This window comes from Athene cunicularia (genome assembly GCF_003259725.1).
Source record: "Athene cunicularia isolate RWA chromosome 1 unlocalized genomic scaffold, athCun1 chr1_part1, whole genome shotgun sequence".
NCBI classification, from domain to species: Eukaryota; Metazoa; Chordata; class Aves; order Strigiformes; family Strigidae; genus Athene; species Athene cunicularia.
The window spans coordinates 13,917,390-13,935,826 of NW_020799091.1; the positions used below are offsets into that span (position 1 = coordinate 13,917,390).

General features: G+C 41.0%; 1 protein-coding gene across 1 annotated transcript; it reads right to left on the reverse strand.

Moving 5' to 3' along the window:
* Positions 1–741: 741 nt before the first annotated feature.
* LOC113477018 (stromelysin-1-like) lies at positions 742–14,002 on the reverse strand. Its single transcript, XM_026843089.1, has 10 exons — positions 13,895–14,002; positions 12,880–13,121; positions 12,640–12,788; positions 11,506–11,631; positions 10,788–10,949; positions 10,497–10,653; positions 9,324–9,457; positions 8,633–8,792; positions 7,241–7,341; positions 742–844 (listed from the first exon to the last, which is right to left on the reverse strand). The coding sequence occupies exons 1-10, from the start codon at positions 14,000–14,002 to the stop codon at positions 837–839; spliced, it is 1,347 nt and encodes a 448-aa protein (XP_026698890.1). The 3' UTR covers positions 742–836.
* Between the last annotated feature and the right edge of the window lie 4,435 nt (positions 14,003–18,437).

Below are 18,437 nucleotides of genomic sequence, written 5' to 3' on the forward strand. Positions count from 1 at the left end.
TGCCAACACAGATAAGGTCTCAGCTGCAATAGCATGTTTGCATGCAAGCAGAGATGAGCTCTGGTCAGAAAGACTCCATGAAGACCAACAGGAATTTTTGTAAGTCTGAAAAGGGATGATTAAAGTAACCATTTTGTGACTCTGTGTTGACTATTTCATGGAAGGAAGAGTGAGGGGAGCCATGATAATTGCTGTTAAATATATGAAAAGTTTTTCCCAAAATGGAAGCAGTTACAGTTCTCCAAGACTCTAGAATGGTCTTAAACAACAGTGATTAAGTTAAGACATGATGTTTGGGACTCAGGTGTCTGAGAGTTAGTGCTATTTGAGATGCTATAGTGAATCCCACCTGACCTTCAGCTGCCCTGGAAATTCTTCATAGCTCCTGTGTCATGTTAGCCAGTCCCAGGTGGGTGGCTCAAGTACAAGCAAATGAGCAATGAGGTGGAACCAGATTTAAGTGTTTTGTAATGTAAATATTCAGAAGTTATTTAGGTGTCTAAGCTCCTATTTTGTACAATGGATTCTAGCAAGTGATTCAAGTGCCCATACAACATGGACTTTAAGATGAGATTAATATCTATACTTCATTGACTGTATTGGCTAAGTCTCTATCAATGACAAGAGGAGTTTAAATACCCAGGACCCATGTGGGAACCTGCAGTGTAGACCCCTAAACTGAAAAAAACCCATTTCTAACGCAAGGACAGCTAAACATCAGAGTAGATGGTCTAAAGTGGCTGCATGTTTGCTAACTCTGGAAGATGTCAAGTACAGGCTGGACAACTTTCAGATGGTTTTGGTGGTGTTGACCTTGTTGACAGTAAAAAGCCTCCTTAGAAACCTTAAAGTGGAACAGTAAATGTCAGTGTGAGAGGGAAAATACCAATATGTGCCATTGTCTGAAGGAGCTCAATACAGGATGAAAATTTTAATTGTGTTTGCAAGTATTTCACTTAGTTTCCCAAACATCAGGGAAAAATAATGTATTTAGCATATGATTCTACACTCATTTAGCACCCCCTAATTATATCTAGGTTCAGCAGAGCGGTCATCAATCCTGGGAAAAGCAAATCACTTTATACCTTCCAATGTGAGTTACACTGCTTGTCTGGTGTGATTGACTGAAGCTAACACAGGACATTTCAAAACCAGAAGCAACAGTCCAGTGCTGGTATTTGAAATGACAAGGACAAAAATTCTTCAAAAGGTACAGCTTTTGCATGTGTAAAGAGATTCAGCCTCAAGGTTCACAGTCCAAGGAAACCTCATTGTTGATTAATCCATCTTGATTTTCAGACATGAACAAAAAGAATTGTGCGTGTTGGAAATTTCTTCAAAATCTGCTACAACTCACATCATCCTGGGATTTGTGAAATGCTGCTTAACTTCTCTAACTGTGCTTCTAAACTAGTGTTATTTCCCTGTAAATATTTCTCCTTCATGTGTTTCTATAGGTTGGTTTATATAGTTCCTGATTCAATACCTCCATTTCTTTCTTGTTTGTTATTTTTAAAAATTTATTTATTTTCTCAAGGCTTCATAGGTGTGTTTAAACACACACAGGCAAAGAAGAGATGACGATTAATTAGATGTGTCCTGTGGCTGAGTGCTAATTTTAGGAAATCGTGTTGCATCTTGCTCAGAGAGACCTTGCACATATCTGCAAAGGGTCTATGGCCAGATTTTAATGTGTCCAAGAGGATATTGAGTCAGGCAGAGGGTGAGAGGGGACATCTGGTTGTTTTCCAGGAAACTTTAAATAAATTACTTTCCAAGGCAGCCAGTGGCAGGACTAGAAAGGCCTGGACTCCACCGCTAGCTGTGGGAGATGTTTATGTATTTCAAGAGTCATCGAGTGAAAAAACTTAAAGTGTCAGGAAGGGGAAGCAGAAGCAGTGGCTTTCCTCCGTCTTGGGAATTTCCACTGTGTTGGGCTACAAAGTCACGTCCTATTTCACTGTCTGCATTGGCTTCCTACTGCATGTCCTTGGGCACATCTCCCTCGAACGAGGGAAAGAGAGATTTCAGTCATCTTCTCTTTCCATGGGGCACTAGCTAGCACATTGCCACCCTCTCCTTTTCAAGCACTTGCCTTCAGACAAAAAACTCAAAACCCAACAGGAGACATGAATAGGCCAAGACGAAACTAAGAGCCCTCTAAATACATGAGAATTTTCACTGAGTGCCAACTGGTGTCTACACAGTCCCTCACTTTGTGTTGCGTTGTGCCTGCACCTAACTGGCACCTGACCAGCACAGCCTGTCCTGACCTCTCATTAAACCCAATTTCTAGCTATTTTCCTGGGCCATGGGCTCTGTCCCGTGTGCAGGGTGTGTGTGGGGTGGTCTCAGTGTCAGCCCTTAGGGTAGGACCAGGGGCTGGAGGCCCCTGTGTCTGTGATGGTGTGACTGGAGAGACGGGTACGTGCGTGCTAATTGGGTATATGTGTACGTGTACAAGCACAAACGATGATCCAGCTGGATAAACCAGTAAGGTAAGATGGTAAGAGCTGAATGTCAAAGTGGCCATAAGCCAGGGCTGGATACTGGGGAGACCAGGGTTCTGTGGGTTGGCTACTTGAGGGACGGGGGGCCCAAGGCAGCAACTGGGGAAGCTGAGGGATCTGGAGCTGGAATAGAGACCTGTTTGTGTGTATGTGCAGGAGGTAGCAGAGGACACCAGCACATACCAGGGCAGTTGCTGGATGGACAACGTGTCTGAGCCCAGCTGCTGGGAGATCCATAGCGTCTTTTTGTGTACCTGTGTGCATGTGTGTGTACCTACTGGGAATACACTCTTAGCCTCGCTGCTGGCTGGACCTGGGGGCATGGAGCTGCAGCAGCTTAACCTCTATCACGGTACCAGATCTGGACATCTCCTGACACATTGGCCCTGCCTGAAGTTTGCCTGGAATCTCCATGTAACCAATGGAGAGGTAAACTTTGCCCTTACCTACCCCCAATTGTTCTTCAGAGGCAGATCTTTCCTGGACCACAAGTATCAGTAGTACCTCATTCAGGTTGCCCCAAATCACCCCGCCAGGCCTGGGACCCATCTGTTAAGTCAGTGCTAAACCCAAACTGGGTGCCTAAGGAAGAGGTGTTCGACACTGTTGTTAAGAAAGGGTCAGCATTTTCAAGGGTTTTTCCATTGTACACTCAGTCAGTACAGGATTGTGTCTCCTTGTATTAGCAGGAATCATGCTTTATTTGTACATGTGTTCCTCAGCAAAGCTGCACCCTTGTTCATGTTGAGGCAAGACCTTAAAGTGTCCCTTTTCTAGGTACTCTACTCACTGTTCCTTGTTCGTTAAGTCTGCATAGGAATGTAAGCACTGTCAGAGGTCTATCTAGAACATTTCTTCTTTGTAGCATTGACTGAAAGGGATATTTAGGCAGAGAGTAAGAGGAGACATATTACCCAGAAGAGCTTCCCAGACTTGAACAATTTCCTGTCTCAGTGATTTCCATTTACTTTATACTACACTTACCTAGGGCTTGCATTTGACTCTTCAGACTATATCCCTTTTCCTCTAGTTATATCTGATAATATTTTAAAATGTTCTAATGGCTTTCATCCTTCTCTCCATAAGAAGAAACCTCCATCGGCACCCCTGACTAAACAATAAAAAAATAAATTTACAGTGTGAATCATAGTGGAGTTTCCCTAAATCGAAGTCTGTCACTACAGAATTACTGTAGAAAAGGGAACTTTGATTGATAGTTCTGTAATTTTAACATTACAAAAAATAAAAATGGTACTTCTTAATTCTAAGAATTATTTACTATTATAATTTGTCACAATGATGTCTGCAATCGCTTTCTCAGTAGCAGGTAGCACAACAAAATACAGTCATCATTCCTGGAGGAAGTACTTTTATGTCTATTCTGTGCTCTAATGCATAATGCACATCTTAATCTCTTAATGTGCTTTCAAATATATTTTGAAGCAACAGAATAAAAGTCTTTCTGCAACCCAGGACGTTAGCCTGAAACAAGTTATTTTGCTTGGGGATGTCACTGAAGACTGAAGTGTCAAAGATATAAATCATGTCACTCTGCAGCAATATTCAACTGGTATCCAGATATTCACATGAAGTTAGAGAATTCATTAGGAATTTTCTCTTAATGAGCCAAGTACATTTTAATACTGAGATGAAAAAACCAAAGGCAACCCTCCAAGTAAGTCATATGTCTTAAAGTTTGCATAAACTCATGGCTTAACGTCACCCAATGTTAAACATTTCCTTTATAGAAATGCTGTTGATTCTGCTCCAGAAGAATGATCAGTCAGTCTGTTTACGATCCAGGGTGCTGCTCTAAACAGTGTTAGGAACACAATGGTATAATTCAAACCACACAGAAGTCCAAAGGCCACTGTGATAGGGCTCAGGATGTCAGCTGTTGAATCAGTCCTAACTGTTCTATTGTAGAAGAGGAATTCAATGTGATAAGGTGCAGACTGGGGCAGTGCCCGAGTTACGCCTCAGTGACTTGCATAGCCTCAGACATGGCATCATCAATGATTTCAGTAAAAGGAGAAGGGAAGGAGTGCCACTTTCCATGCCAAGCACCTGTTTTCTGAACACACAGGAAAACCAAATTACATTCTTCATCCTTGCAGCTGAGCTGTTGCCTAGGTTGGGAACCTGCTCTGATGTGCCCTGGGCATGACTTCCCTGATGGCAGATGAGCCCTGGGATGCCTTGCAGAGTCAACCTTACCGGCTTGAAGTCCTTTGCCTCTAGCTTGGCAGTTGTGCAGATGTAAAACCTGCCCTGAAAGAGATAACAAGAGATCAATGTCTCCACACTGATCTACAAAACAGGACTGGACCATCTGAGACATACTGGAGTTGGTACAGGCTCACAGACCTCCAGTTGGATTCATGGTGGTACCAAATATGAAAAGGACCGGTGGCCCAATCCCATTCCTCCCCTCTGGCTGATGAGGCCTTCCATGCATGCCATGGCCAAGGAAGCACACTGACCTACAGCCTGTCTAAACATAGCCAGACCCCTCCATCCACTTATCTCCCTGTTTTCCCAAACCTGTTCCTCCCCAGTCTACCTTGATCCTTCCATTACTCTGCCTTTGATCTTTCCCCCAATCAATCCATAATAAATTTTGCACATTCTCACAGTCCCCTTCAAACATGACATAACAAGTTTTACAAAATCCCCGAATTCTCTTCCTCTGGATTCTGATCCTTGTTCCCCTGGTAGTGACCCCTCAGCCTGTGAGGTTATGGGGACCCTCTCCCATTGACACATTGTGATGGGTGTCCCCCAGTCCATGGGGGCTCCTTTGGACAGCTGGAGAGGAGCAGGGGCACGTCAGGGATGACTGGAGCTCCCCTAGATGTCAATGTGCCCCTCTGCTCCTGTGTTTGTGGAGATGAGCTTTTAATCACATATATATCAATAAATATTTTAGGGTAGGATTCATCACACTTAAGGTTAGCCTTCTATAATCAGGTGCCTAACATAAACTGCTCAAACAGGCTGCCTCCTCAGTCGGTAATGACAAGGAGCACTTCCATCCCTAGGCACCCACCTCAGGCTGGGAGGGAGTGCTCTCTGGAGCTCCTGTCTGTCTCTCAGTAAATATAAACAGTAGCTTTGATTAGCCTGCTTGCTTAACTCTGACGTATCTAAACCAGATTGAAAGTAATCCTAGCTCTAGGAACAGAAATGCTCTTCCTCATGGGCATCTGACTGGTAGGGCTCTGTGCAGGGTGATGTACAGCATGAAGAGTGAAGACAGTGGAAAAAATAAAACAAGACACATTTTTGTATAATATCAAAAGTAAAAACTGCTTTGTTCTTTGGTAAGCTAGCAATCCTGATGTTAATGACATACATATATACACATCAGTGTGTTAAATACTGTTCTGTTATTTACAGAAACAGAGATTGTGCAGGGGCTGAGGTTTGCTAACTTTGAAGTGCCTATACATTCCATATACTTATAAAAGAAAAAGTGTTTCTAGTGCAATAACACTGCATTCTTTCCAACACCATTACAGATTTCATTTTCTTAGCACGGAAACCAGAAGTTTGTCTTTAGGATGCGTGTAACTCTCTTCTTATCAGGGTCAAACTCAAATTGCTTTCTTCCACGGAAGAAATAAAAGAAGTCTAGGGGGAAAAAAAGCAGATGAATCATGATATTGCAGATGGAAAGATTAGTATGCTTTAACAACATCCTGAAAGAGCTCAAAAAAACTTCGGATACATTTACAGTGCTGACAACATCTGTTCCCAGGTTTAACCTCTGCAAAATGGTGCATAGCAGCATAGGGACACTTTCCATAGCAAACCAGCCATGCACACACTGCACAATATACTTAATGAACCCTGTGAGGTGACCCCACGAAAAAAATTATGTTTGTATCTTTCTGCAGTTTAAAATATCTGCTGTTATGCAATGTCTGCGTAGATACCCTCCAGAAGGGTGTATTTCTAGTCTCCTGTGAGTAAGCGTTGCGCAGCCTGGAGTGTGGCACTGGGCACAGCGAGGTGCGAGCAGGCGCAAGCTTGCTGGAGTCCTGTCAGAGACTGTGGGGAGGGAGAGGTCCAGCCTGGGGCAGCTGCATCCACACTGCCCACCGGGAGTGATGGCCACAGTTAAGGATCCCCAGCATCATGTATAAGACTCATTTTGGAGGAAGCTGGTAGATTTGCTGGGAAGCCATTAACTTGCATGGGTTTTGATGATCGGGAGATGAGGACCCAGGTGGCAACTGGGAAGCTGTGCCATTTGGCAGTTGTGGATGTACCATTGGGCCTGTTCCAGCATCTCCCTCTCTAAGTAATATTCTCTCATACACAGAAGCTAGTGCCAACTATGATTCTCAAAGCAGTGCCATCTTATGTCAGAGGGCCAGGCTTAGGTAGCCTTGCTCACAGCAGATAGACCTTATGGTTTTGGGACATCACTGTCTTGGTAAGCCAGCTCTTCGTGGTGTGAGGTTGCATATCAGCATGAATACAGATATATCATTCTGTCCCTTGGAGCTGGCCTTTCCATCTGTGAAACTCTGACCAAAAGTGTATTACCACTATTTTTCAAGGGGGTAAAATGAAGCATGGGAGTGTTATGTGACTATTTCAAGGTCTTGTTAGTCATCTTGAGGGCTATAAGAAGCACTTAGAAGTGCTTCTCTCTGTCCAAGCACTTTCAGCCCTATGACCCTGAGCATTTAATATAGATTTTATTAAGAACAGTAACTCACTCTCATGTTGAAAAACAGCATCGATCTTCCCATTAATTCCTGGAAATCCATCCCTTATCAGTATGGGCTTCTTGTCCATAGACTGACTTCTTTTATCATAACTGAGCAAAAGATAAACAATGTAGTGTCAATGAAAACTGCAAGCAATTCATGATTAATTTGGCTCACCTCATTCTACCTACTAGCAGGTAACTGAGTTCACGGAAGACTTTCAGTATCATTTAGGTAACACTGAGACAGGCATGATGTGCCATAAATAATTACTAATGTATTAGTTGCACTGGAAGAATTGCTTCTGTTTACATCAGCTCAAGATACTCTAAGAATACCTAATATTCAAACCATCATCATAAATCTGCTAAGAGATCGTACCTAAAGGAGAGCTGGATATTCTTATCTCAAACATAAGTTAGATTTGTAAGATTGTTAAAAGATGGATTTCATGTTCCCTGTCTGTAAGAAATATTTATCAGGAAAAATCTGATTTTTTCTTAAGTTATAAGTTATTTTAAGTAATTTTCCTTACTTGTAGCAGGCTGTTCCATTTTGAGTGAAGTGCAGTTTATCTATCAGTGCTAGAATAAGAAGGCTTCTGAAAGCATTTTCATTCTGATACCTTTGCCTCATTAGTAAAAGATTTAATGATCAGACAAACTGATCATTATTTAATGATTTAATGATCAGACTCAGCTGAGGTCCTTCAAGCTATGAGAGTTTGAACCAAAATGTGGAAGTCTGTCCTTCTGCTTAAACTACAAATAAATGGCTAAATAGTTACTCCAGGATGATCTCTGTATTTATGATGACTTGGTCATTGTGGTGGCAGGAAAGAGAGAAATTGTGTTATTCATCTGCAAAAGTTCAAGTTATCTACTGCTTCTGTTGGAGGAACAGCTCCTTCAGTTGTTAGAAATATATATCCTGTAACACAAACCTGAGCAGTAGGGATTGGGTTCAAAAGGGGAAATAATCATGAAAAGCAGATACTTCTGTGCAATACATGCATTTATCAGAAACTTTATGAAACTGTTAGTAACTGAAAAAGAGTGGGATACTCCTGACCTCACAGAAACATTTTTGATATAAATAGTGACGTTCTGGCTGATTTACTGAGCTGACTTTTGGATCTGTAGGATGGCTTTTTTCCCCAAGACAATTAAATGAAAATAAATAAATAAATAAATAATAAAAGAACTGTTAAATAATTAAATCAATTAAAAGGTAAAACTAAAAGCACTGGTTTACCTCCCTTTCAAATATATTTCCATAGCCAGTTGTGACACCAAAAGACATTACCAAAAATGTGTGACTAATGCATCCTAAATCATGACAGGATATTGATCATGTGATTATGTTTGCTCCTATTTAGGAAAGCAGCACAGGAAATGTTACCTCCAAAATTTGTCTGCTATGAAGTAATATATTTTCCCTCCATTTCCATTACAGAAAGCAGCATCAATTTTGGTAACATCCTTTGAAAAGCCCAGGCTATAGATTTTTTGGGGGTATCCAGGAAGCATGGCATCTCCTCTCAAAACCCAGAATTCATTCCCTATGAAGAAAAGTTGATGAAAACATTATCAGATTCTTCTTGGAATGACACAATCCTTTCATGAAAACTATTCTTTTAATGGAAAAAATGCAGAGAGAAAAAAATGGTTACTTGAAAACATTCTAAAAACTAGTTCTAGGGTCCAAAAAAAGTGCAACAATAGTTGTTTGCCCCACATTTTATGAAAACTGAAATTTCAGTCTTCCTTCACAATTATCTTAGTTTTCTACCAGCTGGGAAGAAGCATATGTTCTAACTTTAAAATTCAATAGATGATTTTCCAGAAAAAAAGAAAAATAATTAAAAAAAATATTTTGGCAGGGAAACTGCCTATATTGACATTATATATTGACATTAAAAACTAAGATACATGTTCCTTATCTTAGATAATATTTTTGTTATATCTGTGATTAAAATATACCAATTTATTGGACTAAATTAAAGCTTGTGGAATCCTACAGAAAGAGCTTAAAACACAAACTCTCATGACTACTTGGAAAGACAACACAGGAAAATAAAAAGACATTTTACCTTTAAAAATGACTGTTTCGTCTTCTTCAGGAATTTCATATGCAGCATCAACACCAGGTGGCAGCCATGGCCAGAACGAAGATATTAAATTAAAATCAGCTGTTCTGACTGCAGGATGCTTCCTCCAAAAATGACTTACATAAATATAGAACAGGTTTTAAATAAAATCAGACATTCACACAGAGTAATGCATGAAACCACATCATGGCAACCAGGGCAGGATTTATCTGACTAAGCCCAGTCATGTTCCCTTAAGCGCCCGGTAATGTCAATGGAAAGAAAGTTATTTCCATGGTGGGTTTTCTCTCATCTTGATGCAGACATCTAAAATAGGTCAGATGAACTGTTTTGTCAAAACATTTATTATTTTCCCTTACACAGAAAGGGAGCCTAGAGAGACCTGGCTCACATGGTTGGTATGGGATAAAATTCTGGGAATAAAACCCCACCCTAAGGTTACCAACATCAGCTTAGACAAACAGTCGGTGCGCGTGAGGATCTTCTGCAAAATAACACTTTACTGGCTTTGTGACTTCAAACTTCGAGCTCAAAATTCGCTTTAACATTGATTTTGGGGAGGGTCTGAAGCAGGGGAAGCACAGCCCCTGCCACATGAAGGAGAGGGGAATCAGCTCTTATACACCTTCTGCTCAAGACTTTGGGCTGTCATGCCCTGGAGAAGGACAGTATGTCTGAGTTTAACACTAAATCAATTATCCTTTCCTTTTGTTATTGTACTAAATCACCACTGCAGGGGTTCTTCAAGCAGGTATTGTGTCAGAACTGGTAAATCTTCAGCTCTCTCAAAGCAAGGACAGAAATGAAGATGCCATCTGTCCCAGGGCTGATGGTGTGTTTTGCCAAAGCTGAACTCTCCCAGATGTCAAACACTTAGGACTTGCTTACAGCCTGAAGTGAAAATAGCCCATGTTTTCAGAGCAGCCATCTTTCCCCATCCTATTCATAGAATTCCATGTTTTAAAGGTGATCTTACACTTATCTCTCCATTTCTCCACCACCCTCTTTGTTTTTGCCTCCCACCTCTTATTGTGCTTCCCTGTCTCACCTTCCTGCCTTGAGTGGCTGATATTTAGCATAAAGTTATTTTTCCATGCTGTAGGGCATAATTTAAAAATTATACCCAGCTATTTTACTTTCAGAAAGCTGGGTTACCTGTTTTTAAAGAACATTATTTCACCACGGAAAGTGGTGACAGCATCAAAAGTTAAATTTGGGTCACAGGTGTTTGGCAGTGCAGGATCTTTTGACTCAGTTGGGTCTTTTATCTCAGTAGATTCCCTTTGGTCATTGTGGATGTTAGAAGATGGTCCTGAAAGAAGCAGTTTATGGAAGAAATTAAAGAGAGAACTGATTCAGGTATATCCAGTAGACAAAAATGTCACCGAAAGGAATTCCAAAATCTTTGAAATTATAAACACTAGTTGATTAATAATTGTGAATTACCATAGAGGTACTGAATGCCATTAATATCATCTTGATGAAGAGGGAATACTGAAGGGTCAGGTTTCCTATAAACAGGGTACATCAGAGCATTGGGGTCTTTAGAATGGAAAAGTCCCAGTGAATGGCCAAACTCATGGGCAGCAACATAAAAGAGGTTTGTACCTGGAAACAACAAACAAAACACATAATAGGAGAGCTGTGTTTTTTCATTTATCCTGAAAACATGAAGAACATAACATAGGTCAGAAGTTTTCAAAACCGTTTGCTTAAGCAATTGAAACTGTTACGGAAAATTCAGTTGGAGATGAAATTCTGGTCAGAAAGAAAAATACTGACATCATTACAGTAAAGTATAAGAAAATAGTCTGTAGATCCTGCAGAAGTCAGTGTGGGAGAAGGACCCTGGACCAGTGCAAGTGATGTAATTGTGCAGGGAGAGACAAGCAGTTTGGAGGAGTGTGGAGAATGGGGCTGCCAGGTCCCTCAGCTCCTTCCCAAATAAATCTCCATCCAGACCATGGCAGAAGTTCAGCTGGAGCCTTAACTTTTTAAAGCAGAGGGCTCACAGTCTTTTTATAGCTATGGAAGCTAGCTCCCCAATGCTCCTTTCAAATCAGACCCATTTTTATGCACTTGAGGAAGAAAGGAGGCAGACACTGCACCCATGATTTCATATACAGCCTGCTTCAGGAAGGGCTTGAAGAACTTAATTTCCTACCCTCTGTGCTTTTGGTCCAGGTTTCATCCTCATCGAAGTGAGCATCTCCACCAAAGTCCTTGCCGGGTGCGTAGGCATGAGCAATGGACCCTCCTGGGCCATCAAAGGGGATGAAGTCATTGTGACCTGTGGAGCAAGTCCCATACACAGCTGACCGGGGGTTATGGAAGTTACAGATCTCAGCCCTGAACAGAGCTCTCTGTTCTGCTGATTTTGTAAACTATCAAGTTCCCCTTCCACAGAGATTTGCCAAAAGCTCTATTTTTCACATGGAAAACTTAGGAAAATTTGAATTAATGCATTAGGAGTGAAATCTTGTTTTTTTCAAGAAATGGGTGGGCATTTACATACTGCTGTTGCAGGGGAAGGGAATGACATGGTTTAGGTTAAAATACATTTCCTTTTTTAGACATAAGGTTTTTTCATAAACTCTGTGTCAACAGTCATCAGATGGTTAACTGAACCTGACTGATAATTTAAGTGTTGATGGCAGAAGCAAGATCCCGGTAAGATGATAAGCTCTTGAATGTAGTATCCAGAAAACAATTTAAGGACACAGAGGTTACGTGTGGTGCCTCTCTTCATAGCTTGGATGAGTGGATATGTTTGGGTGGGAGCAGAGAAGCAGACTTAAAGAATGCATGTGCATGATTGTTCATGAAAGAGGGAAGGCTGCTGGTAAACCTACCCTGAGGGCAATGCCAAAAATATAAGCCTTGAGTCTGTCTAGAACTTATTTAGCTCACACAAAGCACATGTCTAATCCCAGGAGTGTAACTAGAGCTACCTACTCTGTAATGCTCTGAGCCTGGGTATATCCCACAAACCCTGTGCCTCTTGTGGTTTGTGCACACACTGGGCATCATATACTAGTTACAGATCCGGTGAACTGCAGGCAGCTTGTTACATGTATTTTCTCCCTTCTTGTCTTCATCTGCCTCTATACCCTCCCTCAAAGATCTTCAAGAATTATAGCCATAGCACCTTGATCGGGAACTGTGTTCTTTTGTCTGCTTGTTCAGTCTGACACTGAACTTTGTATGTGCTACCTGTGAGAAAAAAGTCATTCCGGTCAACAGCTCCGTATAAGGCAGTAACTTGGCAGTAACTCATAGTGGTTGCGTAGAGTTTTACCTCTGGCTGCAAAGGAGATCATTATGTCTGCATCACCTCTGTCCTTCTTGACGAATTTCAGTGGGGTCACACTGCTCCAAACACTTAACGCTTTCTTGATTGCTGCATTGACATCTGCTGGATGCAAGTCTGGTGTGTAGTTTAATATCCTTTAAAATATGAGATAGAAAACCAGCTGTGTTCTTACAACTTACGCTGTGTAACACACTGTCTTTACATTAAGCATTCCACTATAATTACCTGTATGTCAGAACTTGTTTTGTCCATTTCGACTCTCCTGCAAAGGTGGAGAACCCAGCTATGTCAGGGAATCCACAGCGACGTTTCTGTACCAGGTCCAAAGTGTCAGAATCCAGGTTCCCTGTCACCTCTAGTCCAAAGAATTCCTGCATTTCTTTTATTTTTTGGGTCATTGAACTATTACTTTTCCAAATGAAAGAATCTCCATCTTTCTTAAAACCATAATAATTTTCCAGGTACTTCTGATGAAAAAAAAAATAATTTTAGGACAGTCAGTGGTGTTTGCTATTGAAAATCATAATGAATTATACTAGCGCCACTTCAGACATGTATTTTTGATACTTTTCTTTCTGTTCCATGGGAGCATGGGTAATTGAGTTTGTTAAATCTTGTATGAATATTTTCTCTTAATGATAGGGTTTTGCTTTATATTATCACTATAAATGTTTTGCAGTTTACTCAGAATACATTAAAAATTAGCATTTGTCTAATGAATTGATTATTTTCTGGTAATGTACCCTCCACTTACCCTGTGCTCTAGGGTTACCCAGAGTCCTTTAGAGCAGGCAGTGCAGAAGCTGTTTGAAATATATGACTGAATATAAAATTTCATCAGTACTATCCCATTTTCTCACATTTTTTGACAGTAATAATTCAGACAAAATAATATCCTTATTTTATAGTTCTGTCTCATAATACCAGAAGTCACATAAATAGCCACATTTCCACCTGAATCAAACATAGACTGACTCAGTAGCTTAATTATTTGTAGAAATAACACATAAGTAAATGCATCATCAGTTTTAATAGTTCTCTACAAAAATATAAACAAAGAATGAGTCAGGAGTAAAGAAGCCTTTGTCATTCTGGTATTCATGCAGCCCCCACTCAATCACATTCTTCACTCTACTGGAATCTGCAGAACTAGCTCCTCAGCTACTGTATACTAGTTCCAGAGACTGCAATGGATGCTCAACAGCTGCTAAAGATCTCCCCAGAGATCTACCTTCCTCACCTGGACAAGCTGCATGCCACCTTCTTTCTTCTGCCTTGTATCTGCAGGAAAAGCACAAGAAAGTGCCGCGCATAATAACAGAAGAAATAGGAGGTTCTCCATTCTCATTTTTACTGATCTTTAGAAAAGTCTTCGTTGTGGTCTGCACACACCTGCTTCACCTTTATATACTACTCGTTTGCTTTATAAGGCTTTCCAATCCCTGACTCATCGATTCTCACAATTTCTAGTTAGCAACAGAACACATGCAAAGCAATAAAAAAGATTGGTGCTGCTTTTCATCCGGTTCCACCCCTGTGCAGGTTTTGCAACATGAATATATGATTAATAAGGAGGTAATAGATCTGCAGTTCTTTTTAATAAGCTGATTAAACTTTTAGCTATTAAAATGTAAGCTTATTCTCCAAAAACTTAATGTTTCCCATTCAAGGTTAGTATTGATATCAAATGGATTGTTGACCTAAAGGGGAAAACATTCACAGAATGTTAGAGGACTGTAGACTACAAGTAGAAAATTTGTTTTCTATGTTTTTTTTGTACTTGTTTGTACATGAGCATGTACTTTTGGAGGCTAATATATGCCATCACCTTTTCCTTTGGTAGAGTCCTTCAGGATTAAAAGGTCAGTGCTGTAACTCCCTGTTTGATGAAGCAGTGCTTTATTCATGCATTTTTTTCTTTGATACCTGCATAAAACTTCCTTTTGTCTGCAGAAAAACATGGAAGTCCCACAAGCAAGTGAAAACACTTTTCTCATAGCTAATATCATTATAAAAATTAAGCCAAGGTGTTTGTATGCCACTTTTATTCAGCAGTTTCTACTGTTCTCAGAGAATTGCCCGATTACTTTGTATTTCATAGTCTACTTCTTTTATATTTACTGTAAGGTTTTAGAAAGCACTGAGGTTTTCTGGATCAAACTCTTTGATGTTTTTTGCAGTCAGAGGAGAGGATCCTTTATTCTCTATATTTGCCACTGGTGGTAAGAACTGCTGAGACTCAACATCAGGTCTGCTCTCCAGCTGGGTCCGCTTTACCTCCGTGCCCAATCACACCCTCCATGCACTGTCACAAATGAAGACAAATCAGAGGTAACAGTGAAGGCCCTGGGAAACCTGAATAGAGATGTCTACTGCCATTGGACTTCTGTATCTGAGACTTCTGCATGGGGCTGACACACCTGCAGAACTGCAGGGAAGGTGGGATGTTGCATACACAGAGAAATATATCCCCTCCCACGCAGCTGGCAGGACAATAGAGCTGTGAAAGGAGAGATTATAAATATATTGTACACTTGAGATATTTGCTGATTTTTTTTTTTCCTACCGAAGAGCACTGTGTTGGTATCAGAAGCATCCCCAGAACACAACATGCCTTGTTGCCAACCACAGCAGGAAATGGGGGACTGCTAGGTATGGACAGCTGGAATGGGGCCAGACCCTGGCAAGGCTGGTGGTACTCTGCAGGGGTTGTCTGGTCAATGAGGGCTGAATTCCGACCCTGAGAGCAGACACCTAACTGAGGCATTCGTATCAGGGCAGAGGCCCCCTCCCTGGTCCTGAAAGGAGATGGACAGGCTCAAGAAACACCCCAGACTGGGGCAGATGAGCCAAGGGGAAGCTTTTGATTTAGTTTTTTGAGTTAGGTTAGCTGTCCCTAAGTGAGTGTATGAGACGAATTTGAAATTTATACAATACCTCTCTGCAGAAATAGCTTCTGGTACTTACAGCTCCACTGTGGCTTTCCAGCTTTTTTTCTCTTCCCACACAGTGTCTTTATGTCTACAGTGTCTCTATGGTTCTAGAGAAAGGACGTAACCTTCCAGCCTTTAGGACTTGATAAATTTTCCTCACTCATGTTTCTCTAATGAAAGGGCCATTAGAAGCCATCAACACCACCTAGGGAGCTATTGATGAAATTTATACAGATTTCTGATTAGCAGACTTCTCAAATGCATCCTTTTCTACTCTGTCAGCCTCTTTCTTACTTTTCTTGATACTATTCACCATTGCCCTCAATAGATCAGTCAGCTCCTGAAGCATTTTCCTATCATCTAGTATATGCTTTTTGAAGAATATTTCATAACCACAGAGATCTTTGATTTCATTCTTTGAGGTGACTTCATGCAGAAGTACTACAGCATATAAAGACAATCTCCTGTTTTGGTTTAAAGAAGTGAGTGCGAAAATTGTTATGTTCTCCTTCTTTTTAACCTTTAAAAGTGATGGATAATCCCTTAAGATTGCCCCTATCTTTCCCTCTTTCAGTCAATCTTCTGTCTTGGATGGATTCCCACAGCCCCAGCCCCTGCTAGCTGTACCAGAGAAAGACACATAACACTGACAAGAAGTGTTGAAATTTTCTTCTTTTTTGGCAAGGTTATTGCTAATGTACAGTTTACATATTTAAAAACTAATGCATACTGTAGTATAGAGAAAAGTGAAAGAGCCTCATCAGGACATAACTACGTTGGTTTGTTCTGCAAAAGACAAGGGCTTAATTACACAGAGCTGGAAACTGCCCCACTCCTCTGCCTTATGCACGCTTGGTGTCCTGGCCAGGCTGGACTCTGTAGCAGTGTAGGAACCCTGGACAAAACCTGGAAGACCAGCATTGTGCACAGGAAGCTTCTGAGCTGCAAAACTGCAGCATCAGCCTCTGCTGCCAAAGAGTGGTGCTTAACTCGGAGCCTCCGGCACCTCCTTCCTGGCTGTGCTGCAAACCAGACCTGGCTGCACAAACCTAGACCCAAAAATATCTTATTGCTGATGAAGGCAAGTGTGTGACCTACTTCTGGCTTTTATATAACAGTCATCCATCTCCAGCATGGTAATGCTGACTCACTGACAGGGCCCCTCTTGTCCCAGCCAGCTTCCACATGGGTCACCCTTGCTCTCCAGCGCTGAGTCTTCCAGACCTCCTGGCAGCTTAATTCTTCATTTTCTTCTTGCTTGTGGAAATGCTTTCTGTCCCTGTGAGTAGAGTCTTGCTTTGTGTGCAAAACCTGTCCAAAAAGATCTTAAATCCCAGGCACAGAGAACAGCATTAGACATCTATTTCCAAATTTTCTCTGCAACCACAACAACCGTCTTGAAAATTAGGACGTCTTGAAAAAATCTGCATTTCATCAGGAAGAGGAAATGCAGTAGATTCTTGCCACAATATATCCAAAACCTTCTGTTTAACACACTGATTCTCCTCACCAAAAAGCAACTTATGACAGTTGTTGCTAGTGGGTCTAAACCAGTCTTTCATCTGCAGAGTGAGTGCTTGTGCCTGAACTGTTGGATGTCCAGGTCTGGAGCCCATTGCTTGACTGTAGCTTTTAGAAGTCCCCAGCATATTTGACTGAAGTTCCAGGAGAGCAGATGCTCCCCAGACTCTTTGCTTCTTGTGCTCCTGACATTTTGTGCTAGTATGTACTGTTACAAGCTCACATAGCTAATACTCCATAAGGGCCCTCTTAAACTGTCAGTGAAGTCATGAAGACATATTTATGCCTGAGTTTTCATGTACAAGAGATTACATCTGGGACAACAGTTGTTCAGTCAATAATTTCAGGTGTAACTGGGTGTTTCTGTGTGTGTCTGTTTTTGTGTGCTTGGTCTCAGACTCATAGAAGATGAGTACTTGAAGTTATGTTTATGGATATATTTCCCCTGCTGCTATCCAAGAGCCTTTCATTCCAGCAATTATTTATGAGTTATAACAAAATCGTGGTTACAAGAAATCTTCTTTTGCCCACTAAGTGTAGACAGGCAGCTCCAGAGCTCCTGTTTCCAAACCCATCTGAATTACATCTTTTTATACCATTTGTCAGAAATTTAATTGCTTTTCCCAAACCAAAAGTAATGTTTTTTCTTGCTAAAGTTTAAGACATTAACAAAGCAGAAATAAAGATGGAAAATCCATGGTTAGCACATCTCACCACTCCCCTTGTCTAGGTGAAATCCGTGCCATGTTGTCTTTCATTTATGGTCCAGGTTAGACCAAAACACCAGACACTTTCCAGATTGTCCTTCACAGCCAAGTAAACATCATTAATTTTTCAGATACCAGTAGTTTAAGCTAATCAATACCTGGAGGTGGGGCAACTACTTTAATTTAGCTGTTTCCTTGAGGTCATAACTAAAAACCAGTACCAGCCTTATGTAAGAGAAATAAGTCAATATAATGGCCAAGGTGAGCTGTTGTAAACATTGTCAATGCTCTGCTTTGCCATTGCTGAAATGTTCTTTTCAGTTCCTTCCTCCTTAACAGCTTTCATGTCTTAGCCAACAACTAGAGCCTAAAGGCCTGATTTCTGAAGGTAGCCCTCACATACAGGAAGGTATCTAATTAGGATATCAAAGTGCACAGGCATTTTTAAAATCAAAGGGAACTAACTCCATTATTTATATACAAGCAGTACTCACAAGAGCCCTGCCCAAACCTGGAGGCATCTAAAGTTCTTGGACTGAATTTTCTTCTGGACAGGCTGTGTACACAGCACAAGCTATTGAGAAAGATACTGGGAGATGTTGGGGCAACACCAGTTTTCCTG

What these genes read in the sequence shown, in the direction of transcription:
- LOC113477018 (XM_026843089.1), bottom strand. Translation starts at nt 14,002, where the DNA reads ATGAGAATGGAGAACCTCCTATTTCTTCTGTTATTATGCGCGGCACTT. An exon ending in GTGGCATGCAGCTTGTCCAG is followed by an intron (nt 13,122 to 13,894) that starts GTGAGGAAGGTA and finishes TTTTTTCATCAG; the next exon opens with AAGTACCTGGAAAATTATTA. An exon ending in TGGCATTCAGTACCTCTATG is followed by an intron (nt 10,654 to 10,787) that starts GTAATTCACAAT and finishes TGCTTCTTTCAG; the next exon opens with GACCATCTTCTAACATCCAC.